This window comes from Thamnophis elegans, chromosome 4, assembly GCF_009769535.1.
Source record: "Thamnophis elegans isolate rThaEle1 chromosome 4, rThaEle1.pri, whole genome shotgun sequence".
Taxonomy (NCBI): Eukaryota; Metazoa; Chordata; class Lepidosauria; order Squamata; family Colubridae; genus Thamnophis; species Thamnophis elegans.
In genome coordinates, this window is record NC_045544.1 from 55,875,865 (window position 1) to 55,900,288 (window position 24,424).

General features: G+C 46.7%; 1 protein-coding gene across 1 annotated transcript in view; it reads right to left on the reverse strand.

Moving 5' to 3' along the window:
* CNKSR3 (CNKSR family member 3) overlaps window positions 1–24,424 on the reverse strand; it is a 99,747-nt gene that overhangs the window by 39,060 nt on the left and 36,263 nt on the right. The window contains 3 exon segments of the mRNA XM_032216684.1: window positions 3,203–3,234; window positions 3,237–3,338; window positions 3,341–3,364. Of these exon segments, the coding sequence (XP_032072575.1) occupies window positions 3,203–3,234; window positions 3,237–3,338; window positions 3,341–3,364 (158 nt within the window).

The following is a 24,424-nucleotide window of genomic DNA, read 5'->3' on the forward strand; positions in this document are numbered from 1 at the left end:
ACTTTACAGGTATGTGGACTTCCCGCAAGCTGGCTGGGGGAATTCTAGAAGTTTAAGTCCACATATCTTGAAGATGCAAGGGTTGACAAACTTTGAGTTAGTATTTCAAGATTAATGGCAGCTTCTCGTCCACCAATCTTGGACAAAATGTGTTTAGTTACATATTCATTCCAAAAAGCAAACTCAGTTCAGACTATAGTTTATAGGAGTATTGGGTGTCTTGTCACCTTCTAGTATTTCTAAGAGGAGCATTACAACAGGACAAGGACTCTTGAGTGAACAGGAATTGGCTCACGGACATTTGTTTATGTGCTCATCGGACTCTCTACTATGACTTTTTGTAAATTTAAATGTTGTTCACCATAAATTTCTAGAAAACAAAAATGGAATGTGATTACACCCTACCAACTTTGGAAAAAGAAGGAGGAAGAGGAGGAACAAGCTAGAATGGAACAAAAGAGGAGAGCGAAAACAACCTCATCCATTTGACTTCTGGTAAACCAGCATTTTGTGACTGCCCATGCCAAATAGACCAGTTATTTTCTGAAAATGAGCAAACCCTCAACCCCAATAGCAGTTCTTTTATGAGGGCACCCAGGAGAGCTAAAAAATTTCCATCTCAAAATAGCTGTCTGCCTCTGAAGTAATACAAAATGACTAAGTTATACCACACCAGGTTATATCATGGCTTCTTTGTTTGTGGCTTAGATTGAGGGCTCAACTCAGCCTCTGTAATATAAAAACAATGGTTTATGATTTGGGGCATTATGGTTTGTTCAATAAACAAAAGTTAAGCAAATCGTGTGTGTGTGTGTGTGTGTGTGTGTGTGTGTGTGTATCAGTGGTGGGTTTCCATTTTTTTACTACTGGTTTGCTCATGTGTGAGCTCGCGTACGATGTTTATGCGCAGAAGCATCCGGACGGAGCCTCCTACCACCACCACTACTGGTTTGCCCAATCCGGGCCAAACCGGCAGAAACCCAACTCTGATCTATATGCATATCTATGCATATATCTCATGAATTCTGCTTTCCACAGGAGATGGAATGGCATTTCGACTAATTCTGCCTAGTGCATTAAGCAAGATAGATTAAGTTGAAGAGCCAAACTGAAGAAGGGACACTACTTTGACAAATGTTGATCTCTTTTCACTCTATATCTCTAGAACAGAACAGAACTAGAACAGAAGAATGTCCCTAGATGGATGCCATAGATATTATTCAAAGCAAGATTGCATTCAATAATTTGAGTATGACAGGCATGTTTACTGGTATTGTTATGTCCGTGCCCTGAGGACGTGGCCACGCACGCTCCAACCAAGTGGGAGTAGCGCTGGCCAGCGCAGGACGTTAGGCAGTTGCTGATTGGCTGCCCCACTTGACAGCAGGCTTATAAATAGCTGTCAAGCGGGGAACTGTCATTTTTGCCTTGGTTCTGAAGTTGTTGTTAGTTGCAAATAAACAGTTGGTTTAACTTCTGCCTCACCTCAGTCATTACCCCCTCAGAATATTTAATAGGTATGACCCTAAACTCCCTTACTCCAACATGAATAGTTGTATTTATTGAAAATTGCCAGGTTAAATATGTTTCCTTAGTGTCCTTTAACCCCAATTATCTGCAATTGTATAATTGCAAGGAATAGGATTGATTTAAGTCAATAGTTCCAAGTCTAATGCATATGTTACAGAACAAAAAGCATCTCAAAGCTTCCAGTTGATCAAGTGCAAATGATTTTGGTCCTAGACCTCTAAATGCAATTTGCAAAGGGAATCCAAAGCTCTGCCCATTTTAAGAAGAATACACTTAAATGCAAGAAGTGTTACATAATAAATGGAATGCAGCCGGTTAAGGGCAAAAGTGTGATGAAAAATTCTTTCCCACCATTCTCACTGGTGAAACAGTATATGCTTTTGGCACTGGCTCACAGGATTGAACAAACACTTCATACAAATGTATTCCTACTGTGAAATAGACTACTCACAAGCGCAACAGCCATTAATGAAAGGGGGGGTAGGGGCGTGGAGGAAAGCATCTTATTTTAAATATTTAAAGACAACCCTATATAATATATATTTTTGCATGAGGAAGAGGGGAGAAAGTCATCTGTGAAAGATTTCCCTTTTCGATGAACTTGCTCTATCATATGAGTTGAAAAGCTCCAAACCTTTTCCAGGAAAAGAAAATGATACTTCCCAATCCTCAAAATACATAATTCCCTATATAAACACCTCCCAGAAAACCTGCTGGGCCCTCTCACTTACGCATTACTTAGAACATGGAATGTAACCAGTGGTGGGATAGTGGGTAGTGGTGGTGGTAATTTAAAACCAGTTCACCCAGGGTCAGATTGGCTGTTGTGGAAGGTGTGGTCTACCCATCCCCACATATGGGACAAGCCTCCCACAATGGTCAACCTGACCCTGGATGAACCGATTGTTAAATTACAATCATCACCCCGCTATCAAAGTGGATCCTGGGTGCCACGCTGTAATGGAGAAAAAGGCAACGGAGCAGCTGGCACAAGGGAAGGAGGAGCAGTAGGGAGAAGAGAGGGAAAGCGTCTTTCTCTTCCATTGCACCAGCTGCTCCATTTCTCCAGCGCAGCACAGTGCCCAGGATCCACTTTGATTGGGGGGGGGGGGGGTATTTAACAACCGCTTCGCTTGAACTGGTGCAAACTGGCTGAATCCCACCACTGAATGCAACCTCCCACATGCCTTCAACAAGATAGCCCCTTTATAACAGATGAACAAGGTATGACAAACAAGGTATGACCAAATCACAATCCCTATCATTCCTCACCAATAGGCCAGCTGAAAAATGCTGGAGAGGTAATATTTAGTGGCCCATCTGTTAGCCACCCTTGCTATCCACTCCCTAGAAAAACTCAAGATTTTCCACGGTCATCATCTTTGATTTGAATGGGAAGCATTCAGGAGGCAATATGTATGAGTTAAAATCAGAATGACTGGACAACTCATGTATAACAACTTCTCTGTCCAGTTCATCCACTTGCAACCATAATACTGATTTACGTGTAAAAGACAGATACTGATTGCATTGAGAAAGGATTTGGCAAAGTTGCTCAACCTTTCTCAACGCAATTAGTATCTCTCTTTTGACAAATATTATTCAAGCTGAGAAAAATGAGACAGGATGACAAGGTCAACAATGCATCTCAACATTGATTTTACCAACTGACCAGTGCACAGAGGAGATCCACGGCCTCTAAACAAGCTCTTGGTGTCCAATCCGGGAGACCCCCAGTTCTTCAAGATCCTGGTGGGAAATCTGTAACAGCTGAGCACCATTTATCTTCTCTCTTTCAAACTTTGGACATACTGCTGAAGACAATCATCCAGACCTTCATTAAACAAAAACAAAAACAGCCGATGTAATTGTTTTTCTTATTGAGTTTTAATTTAAAACCATGCACATTAATTATCCACACAACTCTTACCTGGTTAATATTGCCTAAATAAAACATTCCATGCACCTTTATGTCAAATTAAAAACACTTCAAAAATGAAAGCAGGAGGCGCAAAAAAAAAAAAAAAAAAAACAACCCATGAACACAGAGAAACACAATATTTTTAGTACAAATGTTATTTTGGAAAAAAAATGCTTACTTAGGATAACCTTGTTGGTTAATTCTTTAAGTGACTCATATTCATATAGCCCTGCACCCTTCCTTTGCCTCCATTTTATATCACTGCTACGTCTACCTCCGTTACTTTCATATACAGGTAGTCTTCAACTTACAGCCATTCATTTAGTGACTGTTCAAAATTACAACAGCACTGAAAAAAGATTTTTTTTCACACAAGCATTACAGCATCCTCATGGCCATGTGATCAAAATCTGAAGACTCGGCAAGTGGCATGAATTTATTATGACAGTTACGGTGTCCCAGAGTCATGTGATCACCTTTTGCGACCTTCTAACAAGCAAAGTCAATGGGGAAGCCAGATGCACTTAACAACTGTATTACTAACAACACCTGCAACAATTCATTTAAAATCTGTGGGAAAGAAAGGTCATACAATGGGACACAACTCACTTAACAGCTGTCTTGCTTAGCAATGGAAATGTGGGGCTCAATTGTGGTCATAAATTGAGGTCTACCTGTATTACAATCAAATTGCAGAGCTCGTGACATGAGGAGTCCTCTTTCTGCTACTAGCTTTAGTGATGTGATACGATGGAAAGTAATGATAGGGACAGAGTAACGCTTAATTTCCAATTTCTAAAGTTGGCAAGAAACAACCTTCATCACCACTGTTATTACAGTCTGAATTTTTATTTTTTAATACCAACAATACCAAGATAAGAATAGAACATCCAGTTTTTCTGGTCATCAGCCAGGTGACCACAGCATTCTCACTCATAAGGAAACTAGAGGGAAGTGAACTTTATGCAGTGATGGTATTTAAGAAAGAGGTGATTTCTGGCATTCTCTTCCCCAAATCAAGTAAGTTATTAAAACGGGAAGATTTCAGTTAAGAGAGCTGAACTGAAATGCTTCTGAATAGTTTTGTAACTCCATCACTTTAGGTGCCTGTGAAACAGGCAGATTCTACAAATGCACATCTATTTGGTGCCTGGAGGTTGCAGGACGATAGCCCCGAAGACAACAGGATACAGAAAGACCATTGGACTTACCTGAAGGGTCCTTCTCTGTGCACCGCGGGAGAGTCCAAGCAATGGGTTATTTCAGTCTGGTTGCCCTGGAAACTGAGGAAACTTTTCCCTGACCACACCTCCTGGCGTGATCCCTCTCCAGAAATTTGAGATGGTCTGGCCATGAGGATGCAGCAAAAAAACGACCAAGGAGATCCATACTGTTGACATGACGGCTTTAAATCCCCAGACAGACCAGGGTGGGTTGGACTCTCCCACGGTGCACAGAGAAGGACCCTTCAGGTAAGTCCAATAGTCTTTCTCCTGTGCACTGCTTGGAGAGTCCAAGCAATGGGACATACCCAGTTATTGTCGATCTGGGTGGGCAGAAGAAAGGCCCCGCGATTCGACCAAAGAAACCACAGCCTGTAGAACCCACCTGCCAAGGCCGCCGTCGCCGAGGCAAATGTGTTCAGTCTGTAATGTTTGGCAAACGGAGACGGTGAAGACCACATGGCTGCCCTGCAGATCTCCTCGATCTCCTGAGGGGCCCAAGCCGCAGAGGTAGCAGACCTGCACGTTGAATGGGCAGTTATTTAGCGAGGCACCGCCCTCAAATGGAGTTCACATGCAGACGTGATGTATGCCCTGAGCCAACAGCAAAAGGTAGAAGATGAGACTTCGTGCCCAAGGACCCGGGCTGGAATGAGATGAGTAGGGCCTTGGACTTTCGGAATTCCGAAGTACGGTGGAGACAAATCTCCAAGGTCCGTGGTACGTCCAGTTTGTGCCACTTGTGCTCACTAGAATGGGAAGGATGAGGGCCAAGGTCCGGCAGGATAATTTCCTGTGCCTTATGATACCAGGTGTTGACCCTCGTAATGAAGGTCGGGTCAAGTCACGAAACGACTCCATCGGCATGAACGATACACAAGTCCTGCCGCACCGACAGGGCCGTCAACTCAACGGGCAGACGTAATAGCAATAAGAAAAGCCGACCTCAGTGAAAGATGTCGTAGAGACCCCTTTAGGAGAGGCTAGAAGGGTGGCACGGAGAGTACTTGCAGGACCATGGACAGCTGCCAGGTAGGGTAGCGATGAACCGTGGGAGGAAGCTCCGTAGGGGAAGTAGCACACTCTGGGAACCCTGCTGAGGGGTAGGAAGGGGTCCCCAGACCAAACGGTTGACAAAGCCACACCTGGCGGCGGAGTGTGGCGGGGGAGGGACCCTTCTCAAGGCTCCCCTGCAAGAAGTTCAGCACTCGGGACACTGGAACCATGACCGGGTCGAGCCATAGGTCCCCACACCGCCCAGCGAATGCGGCCCAAGTAGAGCCGTATATCCCCGTTGTCAAGGGACATCGAGCAGCTGGGATGGTACACACAACCTTGTCCGATAACCCCTCGGCCTTCAGCAGGTCCCCCCAAGAACCAGACAGCCAACTGGAGTCACTGGGGTACCGTGTGGACGATGACCCCTTGGCTGAAGGAGACCTGATCAGGGGGGATCCGCCACGGTGAGGACACCGACAGGCTGACAAAGTCGGTGAACCACGACCTCCGGGGTCAATGAGGTGCTACGAGGAGCACTTGCGCCCCCTCCTCTATGATCTTGTGGAGGACTCCGGAATAAGAGGGAGAGGAGGAAGCGCGTACAGGAGACCCCGTTATCAGCTGGAACGAAGGGCATCTGTTCCCTCCGCCCCAGAGAATGGAAGCGGGTGAAGAAGTGGTGTAGTTGTGCGTTGTTCTTGGTGGTAATAGGTCGACCGATGGCATACCGAATTTGCGAGACAGTTGACTGAACAGAGCAGGATCCAGCCGCTATTCTGCGGAGTATATAGTGATCCAGCTCAGCCAGTCCACTTGAGTGTTGTTCACACCTGAGCGGAGGGACTCCAGATGTTGTTCTGCCCAGTGACCCAGGGCCTCCGCTTCCACCATCAGTCTTTTGATCTGGTGCCGCCCTGGAGGTTGATGTGTGCTTTCGTGGCCACATTGTCCGTCATCAAGGGAACGTGGTGGTGGCGGATGGACTGGTGGAAGGGATGAAGTGCCAACGTCGCTGCTCGCAGCTCCAGGAAGTTGAGGCTGAAAATCAACTCCGCTGGGGACCACTTGCCCTGACCACGAGACGTCCCATGAGCGCTCCCCAGCCAGCAAGACTGGCGTCTGTGGTAACGACCAACCGGTCGGGCTCCATGAATAGATGTCCTTTGAGGAGGGCAGGTGAGGCAGAAGAAGGCACTGCAGTGCCCTGGAGTGGAGGCGAGCCCAAGGAACGATCGACAGGTAGGAGATCATCTGCCCCAACAGCTGGGAGAGGGGGACAATCGGAACCTGCCTCGCCTGCATCATCTGTGGGTCATGGACCGAGGGCCACTAACTTGTCCTGGGAGAGAAATCCTGCAGGACATAGTGTCTATCCCCGCCCCCAGAAGGTTGATTCTGGAGGTGGGAGAAAGGTGGCTTTTCTCTAAGTTCAGAGAAAATCTGCGGATTCTGAGTGTCCTCATAGTGACCTGAAGATCCCACAAGGCCTGCCGCTTTATGGGCCTGCACCTGAGATGGGCCACCACTATTGCTAGGACCTTCGAGAAGGTCCTGAGCGCTGACAGGAGACCGAATGGAACGGCCCTGTATTGAAAGTGGCAGCCAGCATAAAAGGAGCGCAGGAACTCCCTGCCGGGGATGAATGGAAATATGGAGGTAGACCTCCCTCAGGTCGAGAGAGATCAACTGGAGGAACTGCATCTTGAACCTCTGGTAGGCGATAAGCCTGATAAGGTTCTTGAGGTCTAAGATGGCCCTCCAACACCCCCCCCCCCGAGTTCTTCAGGACCAGGTAAGAAACTGAGAATACCCGCTCCCTTCCTCGTCGGGGGGCACCTGCTCTATTGCATTGATCTCCAGGAGAGGTAGGCTCTCTTGGTTCATATGCTCCCTCATGATGGGACACGAGGGGGTAGGAAACCTGGTAAGGTTCCTGGGGGGAGGGGATAGGAATCCAAGGGAAGGATCCTCCTGGACAAACTGCAGGACCCAGGCGTCCTGAGCTGTCTGGGCCCCAATGGGAGGCGAACAGTCAAATTCGGCCCCCCAATGGGTAACAGGTTTGGGGAGCCTCCTAGATTTGTAGAAGGGCCTGTTGGAGGCGCCCCCGCGCTTGAAAGTACGAAATCCAAATTGTTGTCTGCCTCTGGCTCAAAAGGAATACCTGTCCTAAGCTCTATTCCCCGATTGCCCGGAGGGCCGGTTAGGGGGGTTGAAGGAAGAGGAGGTGTAAGGCTCGGAGGGCCGAAGGACTGCCTCCCTGGGTATGGGACAGACTTACGGTCTTGCTTTTCAGAGGCTGATGGTAAGACCTACCTCTTGTCCTTTGACTCAATGAGGTAAGGGTTCAAAAACCTCCCAAAATAATCTGATCCCTTAAAGGGAGCGGAAACCAATTCCCATTTGTGCTTCTGGTCAATTTGCCAATGTCAGAGCCAAAGCCAATGGTGGGGTGCGACGTTCGCAGCCAGAGCCCTGGAGATGAGTTTAGTGGAGTTGAGGGCGGCATCCGCCGCCTACTGCAAAGACGCAACAAGCTTGGTCATGTCCTGGTGAAGACGTACGTCTCCAGCGGGAATTTTGTACGTGAGTTTACGCAGCCAAAATCACTTTGGCCCTGCTAAGGCCTGAAGCGGAAGAAGATGCCCTAATGGCCCAGGCTGCCGCAAGAGGGTCTTGCGGCAGACGTTCTCCGCCTTCTTATCCTCTGCCCTGAGACCCTCTAACAGGTCCACAGGCAGAGAGGAATTATAAGTAAGGTCCGTAATAGGTGGATCTACAGCCAGAAGGGACAGGAGAACCTCAAGGCCAGGCTTCATTGTATAAAGCTGCTTGTCCACCCTGCTGGGAGAGGACAATGTGGCAGGCTGGACCCACTGGTACTGGATGAGGTCCAGAAAGAAGCCAGGAACCAGCACCAACTCCTGTTGAAGAGTTGGGGCATCAAACATGGCCACATTTGGATCAACTGGGCCGAATCAGTTAGAGTTGGGCGGGCCTGGGCTTAATACCCACCATAGTGGTCGCCCTGACCTTACGAAGAACATATTTGAACAAGCCAGGCTTGAAAAGTCGCGAGAAGGAAGGGGCATCTGCGGTAAGATCCTTATCCTCCAAAAACCCCTGTACCACCTGGTCAGGAGCTTCCAAGGCCGAAACCTCACTAACCACGGAGGACTCTAGAGATGGATGACGAACCCGCTTAGCCGGGGGAGGCCCGCCCTGATCGGAGGGGGAAGTGACAGGAGCCACAGGCGTGCCGCGTTCCCGCATGACATCCGCAATGCCCTCTGCGATAGCGCGTCCAACTACTGCTTGCATGCGGGCGGACAACTCGGGTTCTTGATCTGAGTCTGGGTCCAAGCCAGCGGACTCCTCCATATTGACTCGCCCCAGGGGGGGGGGAATCCTCTGGGAGAGGACCCTGGTCGTGAGACCAAGAGGGATCCAGCGATGGAGTCAATGACCGGTCCAGAGACAGGTCCTGGGACTCTACCTCCTCAGCCATTAGAGTCTTAACATCCCTCCTAGGGAGGGGAAGTACAAAGGAGTCTCCAGCTGGATTGTCCTTTGCCGCTAGGCGCCGGGCTTCCTCAAACTGTTTGTCCAGAGCCCGTAGGCGCCTCTCAGCGTCTCTGGCCTCAGCCGCTGTGGGGGCCATAATGGAACGAGTCTGGGAGTGAACCTTGTCTCTGCCAGCCCCATTGCCCTTGGAAGGAGGAGAAACCTTATCCGGGTCCTGGTCTACTGGCCGCAGTCCCAGATGAACCTGGCATCTCCATGTCAATGACCGCACAGGCTGCTGACAATCACAGGCCAACAGCAGGAGTAGTTGAGGCTGTTACTGACTACACTGCAACATAAAAGGGGAAAAATCATGCATTAAATTGTGCAATGGCAAACAATCAATTTAATCCACCCATTACATTGAAAACACAACAGACAGTGCCAGTGAAGTGACATGGAGGTAGGGGCCTGTAGCGTTAGGCTGACAGGCCAGTCAGGAAGGCAGGGAGGCCCAGGCCCTTCAGTAAGTAAGGTAAAAGGGGGCAAGCCTGGGAACCCTCCCTGTGCCGGTGCAGTGGCCTTAGGTAGACCAGGGCCCCAGCGCCACGTTGGTAGCGATGAGGGTGGTAGGCAGACAGGAGGCAACCCGTGGCTGGCCCCCTGCCACCCAGCGGTCTCCTGATTGTAGCGTGGCTGCGCGGCTTGCAACTTGGCCGGAAAGCACGGAAAAGCACTTAAAATGGCCACCGTGTCGTGAGAGTAATTAAGGAGGCCAAGGCGGCGATCGACTGGCCCTCTGGCGATCGCGCGCTCCTCCACGGCAGGCTCTAGTGGGGAACGGGCCAGAAATGTGAAAAAACTGTGAAGAAAACAATAAACAGGGAACCTTGGGGTCGCTGGCTATGGAAAATCCTCTGCTGCTTCTGCCGCGGCAAGCCTCCACAGCCAGCCTGAGGAGATCGGCTTGGGAAGCTCTCCCCCACCACATGCTTACCTCCCGGCCTCCTAGAGGCTCGCTGTAATAGGATTAAAGGACAGATAAGAAAGGAGAAGGAGATTGTTTAACAAAGGGAAAAGTAGGAAGAAAGGAGAGTCCAAGCCAAAGAAATTAGGTTAATTCAGCTAGAGCTCAAACAAATGCTTCCGAACTGGCAAACTGAGGAAAATTTCTGGAGAGGGATCACGCCAGGAGGCATGGTCAGGGAAAAGTTTTCTCAGTTTCCAGGATAACCTGACTGAAATAACCCATTGCTTGGACTCTCCAAGCGGTGCACAGGAGAACCAGAAAGTCATATGGAAAGGATTTGGTCTTTGCACCAGATCAAAACTGTTATTTTTTTTTATTCCCGCACTGTGTTCAAATAGGAGGTTTTTTTTAATGGTTTTTTTTTTAGCATTTATAGTGCAACTTTCATGGACTTACCGCCACAATGGTTAATTTTTACAACTAGGGTTGGGAAAACCCCAGAGAAAATTTTTTAAAAAAGGATTCAAACACTATCTGCAGCCCTGATGTGTCTTCTACTCATGGAGTAAAGTTCTTCATCCATCCACCCATCCATCCACCCAGCTAATAGGCCCAGGATGGCAAACCGGTGGCACGCAAAGCCATATTTGCCAGCATGGCAGCCCTCATGGCAGCTGATTTTCAGCCTTCTGGAGGGCTGGGAGAGGCCTGGGAAGGGCAAAAACTCCTCCTCCTGGGGGAGGGGGGGTCGCACACATGTGTGGGGCACGCGCACACACATTTTGGCACGCCTTTAAAAAAAGGTCAGCCATCACTGTAACAGGCCATTCCAATCATTGAGCCAGTCTTTGGTTCTACACACGTGTGTGTACGCAACACACATATACACACATACAAATCTTACCTAAAATTCTCTATAAATAATATAGGTTGAACACAGGGTTGGCAACCATTGCCATCCAATTTATTACTTCCGCTCTGGAGGTCACAAGGTCAAATTGTGTGAACTCTGAATAGTTACATAAAACTCTGGGTTAGTTATCAGTCTTTAAAGTGCAGGAGTTTGTGCCTTATTTCATTTAGCACCCTACAGATAACGAAGAAATGGGATAAAATGAAACTCTGGAATGCCAAAGAAAACAATGCAACTGTTATTAATCCATTAGTTCAATGTGCTAAAAGCTTCTTTGTCTGGATAAAATTCTTTTCCAGGGGAACAATCAGATAATCAAAATAGGCCTCCTAACAAAGAATCTTTCAACAGTTTAGTTTAGCAAAAACCAAGTATCTAACTTTAATTCTTAGGCAAGTTATACAATATATGTGGGAGGCACAAAAATCCAGAGCTCTGTCTTTCAGTACAGCATAAGCACTGAATATAAACTAGGGCACAGCAGCCTCAAACAGGTAAGTATGGAAGAAATAATATTTCATACAAGTGCTAAGTAAAGGGGATGTACCAGCCTAGCTGTTTTTATTAAAACGCAGCACATTGTAAAATGTTGCTTTACAAAAGAACTTCAAAAACCACCTTTTTCTCTCAGTGCTTGATCAAAAATACGACAAAATGCAAATGTTTTGCATATGTAAATAACCACTTCATGGATATTTTAAGGGAAACTACATTCCTAACTTCTCCACCCTACCCCCCCCACACCAAAAAAAAAACCCACTTTCCCAGCCCTACACAAGATTCCATCTTTACACTGTAGCTAAACTAACAACAATAGCACACAATTGCTTCCAGGCCTATACAAAAAAAAAAAAAAGCCCTCACTAAACTAGATTAAATCATCATGTTCCATATAAACAAACACCAAAAGAGGAAAGGGAGAAAAATCTATGTTTGATCACTCATTTTTAAAGTAAATCTTGTTGCGGGAATAATTTACATTAACACTAATTCAGATGTGTGTTTTGAGGAGGATGTTAACACAGAAAGAATTTTGCTTCTAATATCAGGGTACCTTTGAGAAAACTGAATGGATCTCTGCAAAGAGATCTAAATTGAGATGTTCAGAATCCATATGCACATCAAAATCATGCCTTCTATAATACCACTACAATCATATAAACTGGAAGTTCCTTCAAGTAGAGCCTAGTGCTTGATAATTTAATGGATATTCCTTGCAATTTTTTTACAGTTATGAGGAATGTTTGTTAAAGCTTACTTCTAGTAAAAAATGTTCCCAGATTAATTGCATTCCCAGGAAGTTCCTACCATAAGAAGAGAAAAGAAATGTCCATGTACCATAGAGTTCTTGGCAACAAGATGACAACAGTTTTTGGCTGTTGACTTTTGGGATGTTCTTCAACATCCCAGGATAGGTTAAACACTTGATATTTTGGAGAGATGTCCCAACTATGCTTTAGCCCGATATGACGCCAGTGGTGGGTTCCGGATCTCATTGCAACCAGTACAATGCAACGGGGTCGGGCATCCACTAAATGAACACATGAAGCAAGCGCATGCATACTTACTGCCCGCAATGCCTCAGCGACACTTCAGCTGCTCGGCAGAGCATCGCGCAGGCACCGTATGCTCCGTGCGTGTAAACTCTGAAAGCTTCAAATACTGGTAAGGAGCGTGGGCAGGCCCTCTGTAGCACCGTACCAGAAGGGTGGCGTACCGGTCGTAACCCACCACTGTATAATGCTATTTAGTTTTTCAAGGTCAGCCAAAGCTAGTTATATGATAATTTATTAAATTTATTATGCCACTCAAACTCAATGACTATGGGTACCTCACAATAATAACAAAAAGATAAAGTAAAATGAATAAAAGATAGAAGACAGAAGATAAAAGATGGTAAATGAGATAGATGTATGCAATGAAGGGATGGGCCTCATTCTCCTTCACTAAAGGCCTGGATGAAACAAGAGTAGAGGGCATTTGGATCCCTAATTCCAGAAGTCAGGTGCTACTACAGAGAAGGTGCATTTCCACGGTTCCACTAGATCAGTGTTTTTCAACCACTGTGCCGCGGCACACTAGTGTGCCACGGCACAGTGTGAGGTGTGCCGTGGGAAAAACACTCGCCCCCCCCTCCCCCCAAAAATCATTTTTAAAATGCGCTTTCTGAACTCGGCCTCTGTTGTCTTGGGAGCCTTCGGGGCGAATTCGCTTAATCTCCCGCCGCCGCCGTCCCTTTCACCCGAACCAGAGCTAGGGTAAGCCCCGTGGCCGTTGCACACGTGCGCGATCCTATTTTCTCCAGGGAATGACGAGCCCGAGGAAGAGGGAGCCGCACAAGGGTGGGGCTTGTCATTGCAGGCTCTGGGCTGACCCTGCCTGAGAGCAGCTGCAGCTGCAAGCCAAGAGAAATTGAGAGAGAGGGAATGTGCACGTTGCGCTCTCCAGAAGGGCTAGGAGTGGGTCCGGCAGCTAAGGCTAAGCAACGCGCGGCCTTCGCCGGGACTGATAGCCGCGGCGAAAGCAGCCCTCGCTGGCCGGCCCTCGCTTTTGTCTGCTGGGTAGTGAAGGCGGCGGCAGCGGAGGAGGAAGCAGCCCGGCGTCGCTGCTCGCCTTTCCCGCTCTGTGCATGGGAGAATGTGTGTGTGTGTGTGTGTGAGAGAGAGAGAGAGAGAGAGAGAGGTAATTCATAAAATCCCTTCCCCCTCCAGCCATTCTTCCCCTTTCCTACAACTGACATTGTTTTTTTAAAAAAAAAAAAATTGTGGCGGAGGCTGTTTGCTTCAACGTGGCTTGCCTCGTCTTTTGGGGCGGGAGGAGGGCTCTGCCATAATTCCACATTAGCCAACAGTTTTTCCATGCTAGAGCTAGAAGTGTTGTATAAGCCCAATCTATATGAGAACCAATAGAAATTAGTGGATGAATTCAATAAACCATGGTTAACCATGTATAAATGTCTTGTGGAAACATTCCCATGTTGTCCTACTGCAAGTAGATTCGGTGTGTGTGTGTCAGGGTGGAAGGAAAATCTAAGTAAGATTATAAACACAGTTGTAGTTTTAGTAGTTTTATTTAGTCAATATAGGCACAGAGTTAAAAATTTTTAACATTTTCTAATGGTGGTGTGCCTCGTGATTTTTTTCATGAAAAAAGTGTGCCTTTGCACAAAAAAGGTTGAAAAACACTGCACTAGATTACAATGATTAATGGAAGAAATATAAAGGACAGCTACACTGCAGGATCTAATTGGTCAGGCAGATGTTATGGGACACAGGTGGCAAACAGGCTCTATTCCACATAGATTTTATAGGTAATAACCAGTCCCTTGAAATAACTTGGCAACCAGGGTAGCTCATGAAGCAAGATACTGCAAGTACTGCCAATGCATTCTAGGCCAGTTGAAGTTTCTGAGTGATTTTCAGGAGCAGACCAACTACATTGCAATATATTCGGATAACTACTTGTGTAGGAGTCTTTGCAGTTTGAGGAGATAATGGTCTAGAAACATGAATAGATAGATACAGATAGATATATAGAGATAGAGTAGCTAGGATAGATAGATAGATAGATAGATAGATAGATAGATAGATAGATAGATAGATAGATAGATAGATAGATAGATAGATAGATAGATTGATTCATGTTTCCAGACCACCATCTCCTCAAGCTGCAAAGAGACTTGGTTATTTGAAGGGTCGCCTAATTTAGGAGAAGGCACAATAACTCCAAATGGAGTTGCACAAAGGTCTCCCTGTCCATAGTGGACATCTGTTCTTCAAACAGGAGAAATTAAAAATGATGTATCGCGAATTCTTTAGCTTACTACTCCTTGAAGGATGAATGTGCATGCATTCAAGACCATGCCAACATATATTGAATCACACTTTTTTTGCTCATCATTTTTACGTCATTGTTGTGATGGACCAGTGCATATGTAGGATTGATAAAACAACAGGGGTCTTAAACACTGTGCTGAGTCAGGAACCTTTGCTAATCATGATTTATTTCATTGGTTGAGTCCATAAATCATGCTAAGCCAAAGATTATGGCTTTCAAAGCATAGCTTGTTATGTCTGAATGACACAGTTGAAAGCACAGGGTAACCCAAATGGAATTCTAACTTCTGAGTAATTTATATGACTGAACCAGACTACACTAACATAACAGATTTAAAGGAACAAGACCTGAAACCACTGCTGATCCAGTGTGCTAGTTCCCTCAATGAGTAACAGCTGAAAATGTCATCTGAGCTTTCTCACTAACAAAACTGGAAGAGACTGGTAGCAGCAGACTAATTTTAAAAGAGAGAAGGCTGATGTTTCATAAATTCTAGCAGTCTCCATGTGCAACTCCCTTCACTGAAAGGAAATTATCATTCAACAATGCCAGATTAGCTAGGTCACGTACATTATATTGTCAAATGACTGGGAGGAAAAACCTTCCCATTTGATTATTCCAAAGCAGGAAAAAAATGAGTTTTCTAAATCAACAATTTACACAGAGGCAAACTGGTTGTTGTTACCAATTACAGCTATTAGAATGTGTAAGTACTTTGCAGCTGAAACAGGCATTAGTCTTATTTTGACTAAGAAGCGATGAGCTTCATATACATATATTTATTTGAAATCCAATGAGGTTATTTAAAATTTTGACAACCCCCCCCCCCCCCAGCTTAAAGCAGGACTGAGACATATTCTTCAAAAAGGCCTAACTATACATCAAGTCTAGGAATAAACAAAAGAGGAATTACAGGTAGTTGTCAACTTATGACAGCAATTGAGGCCAAAATTTATGTTGCTAAGTGAGAAATTTGTTGAATAAATTTTATCCCATTTCTTTGCCACATTCGTTAAGTGAACCACTGCAGTTATTAAATTAGTAGCACAGTTGTTAAGTGAACTTGGTTTCCCCATTGATTTTGCTTGTCAGAAGTTTGCAAAAGGGGATCACATGACCCGCCAGGACCCTACAACTGTCATGAAAATTGAACAGATGCCAATCATCCAAATTTTGATCATCTGACCATGGGGATGATGCAATGATCATAAGTGCAAAAAATTGTCATAAGGCATTTTTACTCAGTGCCGTTGTAATTTTGAATCGTCATAGCCATCTAGATGTTACTATAACTCCTACTATTCCTTATTATAATAAGACATTCATAATACAACAATAATTGATGTCAATATTAAGGCTGCTGGGAGATGTAAATCAGCACCATTTGTAGGGTGCAGGTTCCACATACCTGCAATGTAAGAGTCGAGGCGGCGCAGTGATTAGAGTGCAGTACTGCCAGGCTACTGCTGACTGCTAGCTGTAGTTCAGCAGTTCAAATCTCACTGGCTCAAGGTTGACTCAGCCTTCCACCCTGCCAAGGTGGGTAAAATGAGGACCCAGATTGTTGGGGATAATATGCTGACTCTGTAAACCGCTTAGAGAGGGCTGTAAAGTGGTATATAAGTCTAAGGGCTATTGCTATGTGATCCCACAGTAACAAGTGGCAGAAATGGGAGATGAATAAGGCCTGTTTGTAATTTTGACTCCTGGTTTACTTAATAAAATGAGCTTTGGAAGTACATGCCTGTAGTAATTGTAAGATTAGGAATAGTTCACCAACCTACCATATTTGACCAACACGTAATCTTTCAGCATGGCACACGAGCTGGAGTTGAACAAACAAAATGGAAACAAAAGCACATTCACAATTTTTTTGCAGACACCTGGTATTTCAAGTTTCAACAAAATCATATACAAAAGCTGTTGGCTTGCAACTATCAGATGCAGTATCAACTGAACTAAAGAAACACCTGCCCAGAGAAGCAAGTCTGGGCAGTGTTTGTGCCACCACAAAACCATCTGGATGGGTATTGCTGAAATAGGACACCCATTTAAAGCTAAATGTTGCCTTGTCAGAATAAGAACCCAAACTGGTAGCCTGCATTCTTCCAGGATTTCTTGAAAAAGGAGACCAGCCAAATTGAGGGAAAATATTTCAAATTCCTCATGTATCATTCGGGAGAAAATGTGGTTTAATTTTACCGCTTGAATTTGGCAGTGAAAAGAAAGATATTCGCTGAAATAATAGAAATACAAGAAGAATCTGAAAACTCAACAAAATCAGTCAAAGCAAATATAAACTAGCAGGTAAAACTAAGGCATAACTTGCAAAGAACCACATTACAATTTCAGTACATTAGAATTAAATGCTTGAGTGAACAGCCACATTGGCACTAACCTACAAAGAAAGAGGATTCCCTTACTCAGTGCCACATAATGTAGCACTCTCAATGGGAGGTAAAAGAGCCTCTCCTTGACAAATTGTAATAGCACTTAGACTTATATATCGCTTCACAGTGCTTTTACAGCCCTCTCTAAGCGATTTACAGTCTCAGCATGTTGTCCCCAACAATCTGGTTCCTCATTTTACCCACCTGGGGAGGATGGAAGGCTGAGTCAACCTTGAGCCTGGTGGGATTTGAATTGCCAAACTGCAGGCAGCCGGCAGTCAGCAGAAGTAGCCTGCAGTACTGCACTCTAAACCATTGTGCCACCACGTAATACATGTAGAGTCCTCCTTTAGTGACCACAATTGTGACTGGTAACTCCGTTATTAAGGGAAATTGGTCATTAAATGAAACTGCGACAATGCTTACAATCTTACTTCAGCTTCTTTGTTTTACGAACCTGCAAAAGTGTTAAATGTGGACATTGGTCACCGTTATAATTTCAAACAGTCATTGTCCAAGGCAGTTGCTAAGCAAGTACTGCCTGTATATGGGTAGGTGGAGAGGCTTCTCTCAAATATCCCAACCCTTAGTTATTTTAAAGTAAAAATTTTAGACTTGGTCCTTATAGCCAGACACAAACTTCCAAGGATAATTAGAACTGTAGAAAAAACAATTAGTGCCAACCTGCCTTCCATTGAGGACCTGTACACTGCACGAGTCAAAAAGGGCGTTGGTACTTACCTGATACGCCTCTTCTCATAGTGGGGGGAGGAGTATCCAGAATGGGTTGACCTTATCCTCTCGTGATTGGTTTGAGTCAGATAAGCTCTTTGGGCTCCGCCCCCTGGAAGTGAGCCTGCCCAGTTTTATGACGAAGAGCTCTCTCCGACTCGTTGCATCATTCGCTCCAGACTCTTGATTCAGTTTTTTTGCTTTTATTGTCTTCAACATCAATAATTAAATAACAATATAAACAATGAACATAACACTTAGTTGTACAAGCATAGTCAGGGAGGGACTGGATACTCCTCCCCCCACTATGAGAAGAGGCGTATCAGGTAAGTACCAACGCCCTTTCTCCATAGTGAGGGGGGAGGAGTATCCAGAATGGGACGTACCAAAGCCTGCACTTCCCTAGGGAGGGAGATCCCTGAGGCCATATGTCCCCCACTCAGGCCTGTTGAGGCACGGGTCCTGCCCTGTGAACCGCCTGCAACACCCTGCGGCCGAACGAGGCCTCTGCCGAGGCAAAGGAGTCCAACTTATAGTTCCTAACAAAGGGAGAGGGGGAAGCCCACGTGGCTGCCCTGCAGATTTCGGCCAGGGATGCTTGTGTGGCCCAGGCCGTGGATGTGGCTGCACTCCGTGTGGAGTGGGCTGTGATATGATTTGGTGTCTGTAACCCCTGCGATTGGTAAGCAGTGGCAATGCAGGTTCGCAGCCACCTGCCGATAGTGGTGGAAGTTACCTTATTACCCAGGGATCCTGGTTGGAAGGAGACAAACAGGGCTTCGGATTTCCTGTTTGGCCTGGTTCTCCTGAGGTAATCCTCAGAGCCCTCCTAACGTCCAGAGTGTGCCACTTCCTCTCCAATGGGTGAGAAGGGTCTGGACAGAAGTTGGGCAAAATCAGTTCCTGGGCTCGATGGAAGCAGGAGCACACCTTGGGAATTAAGGATGGATCCCGCCGTAACACCACCCTATCTTGGTGGAAGACACAGAGATCCTCCCTGGTGGACAGCGCCTGCAGTTCGGATATCCGCCTGGCGGAAGTGATGGCCACCAGGAAAGCCACCTTCAGGGTCAGGAACTTAAGGGAAACTGTTTGTAATGGCTCAAATGGGGCGCCCGTTAGAGCGTCCAATACCCTGTGTAAATCCCAGGAAGGGTACCTGTGTACCGTAGGTGGTCTGAGGTTGGAGGCCCCCTTAAGGAATTGCCTGACCATGGGGTGGTGTGTCAGGCTCTGATTTCTGCCACACAGGAGAACTGATGAGATGGCTGAGACCTGTCTCCTAATTGTGTTAGGAGCTACCCCTCTATCCAGGCCTGCCTGGAGGAAGTCCGGAACCTGAGGCACCGTAGCCTGGATGGGGTTGAACCCCCGGGAGTTGCACCAAGAGTCAAAGGCCCGCCACGTGGAGCCATAGATGCGCTCTGTGGAGGGCCTGCGGGCGGCCTGGATAGTCCTTATCACCCTGGGGGAGAAGAGGTCTTTCCTCAGGATGCTCCGCTCCACCGCCAAGCGGTCAACTGGCTGCAGCTTCTGCTCCAAGTTGGCCCCTTGGTCCGGTTGAGCCAGCCGGCTCTGATGAACCCACCCCTGCTGTATGTTCTGCCCTCAGCGAATGTTGTCTAAATTCATAGGCTATCTGAGGTGCTTCTGCGATCTCTCATAGTCGGGCATCCCATTCTGAGTTTGTGGTGGGTTCTGGCATGGGGACCAGCCTGTCTGACCCTTTTTTTTTTTCTTTTTTTTTCCCCCGGCCATAAGGGTGCTATGATTCTATGGCTAGGATTAGCGCAGAGATATTCAGAATGTACAACACAGACGGAGTTAATGGGCGGCCACTAGAGTGTGTGTAAGATGTAGTGAGGGGAGCTAAGGCTCACAATAAAGGCCTGCCACAAAGGTAAATTAATAATAATAACAACAAGAACCACAACCACAATAATAATAATGAAATAGAATAAAATACAAAGGGGGCATCTTCCCGCCTGATAAAACCAAGAAAGATTAAGGAAACGATTGGTCCCTTGCTGGGAGAAGTGGCCCGAAGGTGACAAGCAGCAGGGGTAAGCCGAACTATTAACTCGTGCTTGGCATCTGTCTTTACCCGAAGGGATAAACAATCCAACCTATCAAGAACCGCATCCCAAATTCAGATTAGGAACCCAGATGAGATGGGGAAGAAATGGTAGCCTGTCTATCTTAGGCAAGGTCCAATTCCCAGGACCGGGTGGGTTACACCCAGGGGTCTGAAGGAGCTGGCGGAACAATTCTCCAACAACTGAAACTATATCTATCAGAGATCCTGGAGTACTGGAGACCACTATAGAATTGGCTGATGTGATTCCCCCCCCTTCAGAAAGGAAGAAAAACCGTCTCGAGAGCCCAAGGCCAACATGGGTTTGTCAAAAACAGATCATACCAGACTGGCCATATTATATTACGGTGACAACCCTTAGTGGACCATAGGAATGCCATTGATATAGTTAACTTGGACTTCAGCAGTCCTGATAAGGTAGACCATAACCTACTATTAGATAAAGTAGAAGAATGTGGTTAGAACCTAGTCACCCCAGGTGCCTTGGTAACTGGTGCACCCACCTGTACTCCTCAATGGAACTGCCTCTTCATGGAGGGAAGAGTGCAGGGAGTCTCCCAAGGTTCAGTGTTGAGCCCAGTACTCTTCAACATCTTCATCAGTGATTTGAATGAGGGTGTTAGGTGTGTAAGCTAACATTGGGATAGCAAAATATATGCCATGATAGTAGTACTGTTTCTTTAAGAACTGCTGTTATCTCAAGCGGTCATAAGAAGGAGCCGGAATGACTGTTAGCTCCTGTTTGTTAACGCTGATGGGGGGGGGGGGGGGGTCATCAGTTAGCAGATGACCCCAGGGCTGGCCGGAATAGCCAACACTTCAGAATACAGGCTAAAGCTACAGAAGGATCTTGATTACCCTTGAACATTGGGCAATACCTAGGAAATGGGATTCAAGGAAGTAAGGTTCTACCTTTAGGCAATGAAGGTGAAGTGCACAGGTACAGGAGACCTTGCTCCACAGTAGTAACTGTGAGGGGATCTTGGGAGTCCTAGTGGACAACCCCTTTAATGTGAGTCAGCAGTGTGCAACAGCTGCCAGAAGAGCAACAGTTTTTGGCATCATAACATAGGAATAGAATCAAGCTCCCATGAAGTGTTAATCCACTTTTTAAGGTCTTGGAGGCCACACTTGGAATTCTGCACTCAGTTTGGGTCCCCATGATGTAGAAGAGATGTGGAGACTCTTAAGGAGAGTGCAGAGAAGGCAACAGGGGATCAGGGTACTGGAGACTAAAGCCTATGAAGAACGGTTGCAGGAACTGGGTAGGTCTAGTCTACTGGAAGGAAGGACTAGGGGAGACGTGATAGCAGTGTTCCAATATCTCTGGGGTTGCCACAGAGAAGAGGCTGCCTGACTATCCTCTAAGGCACTTGAGTGCAGAACAAGAAGCAATGGGTGGAAACTAAACAAGGAGAGAAGCAACTTAGAGCTGAGGAGAAATTTCATGACAGTTAGAACAATTAATCAGTGGAACAGCCTGCTCCAGACATTGTGAGAGCCCCAACAGTTTTTAAGAAGCTGTTGGGTGGCAATGACAATAGCAATAGCAGTTAGATTATATACCGCTTCATAGGGGCTTTCAGCCCTCTCTAGGTGGTTTACAGAGTCAGCCTAATCAACCATAGGAACCATTTGTCTGAGATGGTATAGGAATCCTGCTGGGCAGGGGATTGAGCTAGAAAGCCTGCAGGTTCCTTCCCATTCTGCTCTTGTATTGCCTAGTATTGTATGGTATTGCTTAGCCGTTTGCCTAGTCACCCCAACCCTTGGAAGGTCTTCAGTAACCTGATGGGGGCTCCATTGGGAGCTGCACTTTAGCAGCTGGGCTGAATATTCTCCCCCCCCCCCCTGCGTTTTTCCAGGCTTGCAGGGGGGCTGCCGGCTTGGGATTAACAAAACAAAACACAGTTTTTGCTACTGGTGTCCAGTAAGCCTCTCGCCTCTCCCGCTTCTGTCTCCTAATTAAAGGAGAGTTTTCTTAAGGGGGAATCAAGAATTAACCAACGACAACACAGCTTGCTACTGATGCCCATCAGTCTCTTGCCCCTCCCGCTCTGTCTCCTAATTACAGTAGAGCTTTCGTAAGGGGGAATCAAGAATTAGTCATGGCAAACACAACTTGCTACTGATGCCCATCAGTCTCTTGCCCCTCCCGCTCTGTCTCCTAAATTAAAGGAGAGCTTTCTTAAGGGGGAATCAAGAATTAGTCATGGCAAACACAACTTGTTACTGATGCCCCATCAGTCTCTTGCCCCTCCCGCTCTGTCTCCTAATTAAAGGAGAGTTTCTTAAGGGGGGAATCAAGAATTAGCCATGACAAACACAGCTTGCTACGGATGCCGGTCAGACCTCTCGCCCCTCCCGCTCTGTCTCCTAATAAAGGAGAATGTTCTTATGGAGGAAGCCTTCTCCTGTTACTTGGCAGCCAGAAAGGTAGGGGGGGTGGTTCTTCCTGCAAGCCTTGTGGCAGCTGCCTTTGTGATTCAACAAGGAAGTAGGCTTGGGGGGGGTTGATCCACACCTGCCTCTTAACTCCTTGATAGGCCTCCTTTTGGCCCTTTAGCTGCCTCCCTCGCTCTTAGGCTTAATGCCTCTGCGATCGTCTCTCACCTTTGTAGGTTCTCCTCAAGTGGTGGTTGTTGTCCTGCCGGCCTCCGCTGAGCTGCTGGGGGCCGCCATCTTGGACCACGTGGCTTCAAGATGGCCCCCCGGCTCCAAATTCAAAAGGCTCCTCTTTGCTGGAGCACATGGAAATGGCTTTTGCCTTTGCAGGCTTGCCATGCGGCTGCCGCTCATCTCCCGCAGCTGTTTTAGAGCCTTTCCGGCTCTCACCTTGTCCACTGGTGATAGCGTGCCAGCACAGGTTTTCGCTTTTTAAAAAACCCTGCGTGGCTGAGGGGAGCGGAGGAGCGCTTCTGCTCCTGAGAAGCCTCTCATCAAGGGCTGCCTCTAGGAGGCATGTGTGCCCGTTCTCCTGCTTTGCCCGGCAACGGTCCTCACAGAGTGACTCCACCTCACTCAATGGCCAGGGCAGCGTGCCGCCCCAGAGGGCTTGTGGCAATCCGGTCGTTTGCAGGAGGAGGCTGTGTGCGATGAAGGGAGGCAGGGTTCGCCGGGTCCAAGTTTATTTTCTTTAATCCTTTGTAAATTACTGGAGGTCTGGAGAGGTGCAACCTTTCCCTTGATTGGGGTGAGTCAAATCTCCAGCTCTTACAAGCCTCAGCTGTTAGGGCTGCCTGCTAGAGGCTTTTGCCCGACCTCCTGGTTAGGGCTGCCTGCTAGAGGCTTTTGCCCTTCCTTCTGCTGCCCGGCCAAGCTCCTCACTGAGAGTCTTCGGATGTCCTCAGTGTCCAGGGCAGCCTGCCGCCCCAGGGGGGCTAGTGGCAGTCCCAATCCTGCAGGAGGAGTGAAGCAGGGAGGCAAAACTCGACGGGTCCAAATGAATTTTCCTTTAGATCCTAGTAAATTCCTGGAGCTCTCAAATGAGCAACTTCTCACGATCGATTTGAGTCAGAAAACTGGGCAGGCTCACTTCCAGGGGGCGGAGCCCAAAGAGCTTATCTGACTCAAACCAATCACGAGAGGATAAGGTCAACCCATTCTGGATACTCCTCCCCCCTCACTATGGAGAAAGAGGACCGTGAAAATATTTACAGACTCCTCGCATCCTGGACATAAATTGTTTCAACTCCTACCCTCAAAACGATGCTATAGAGCACTGCACACCAAGGCAACTAGACACAATAACAGATTTTTTCCCGAACGCTATCACACTGCTAAACAAATAATTCCCTCAACACCGTCAAACTATTCACTAAGGCTACGTTACTATTAGTCTTCTTACCGTTCCTATCACCCATCTCCCACTTATGACTGCATGTCTGAAACTTTGTTGCTTGTATCCTTATGATTTATATTGACATTGAATGTTTCCTGATTGCTTATTTTGTACCCCATGGCTATCATTAAGTGCTGTACCTTATGATTCTTGACGAATGTATCTTTTCTTTATATGTACACTGAGAGGTTATGCACCAAGTGTGATTGTATGTCCAATCACACTTGGCCAATTAAGAATCCTATCCTATCCTATCCTGTTAAGCCAGTTAAAACTTAGACTCACATATCAGGCTAAGCCATAATGTTGTTTGATTTTTACTGGGTGTTAAGTGTGTTTTGCCCCATTTTACATTTTTTCTTGCCACTGTTGTTAAGTGAATCCCTGCAGTTATTAATGCTCGTAACACAGTTGTTAAGTGAATCTGGCTTCCCCACTAACTTGCTGCAAACAGGTGACCCCGGGACAC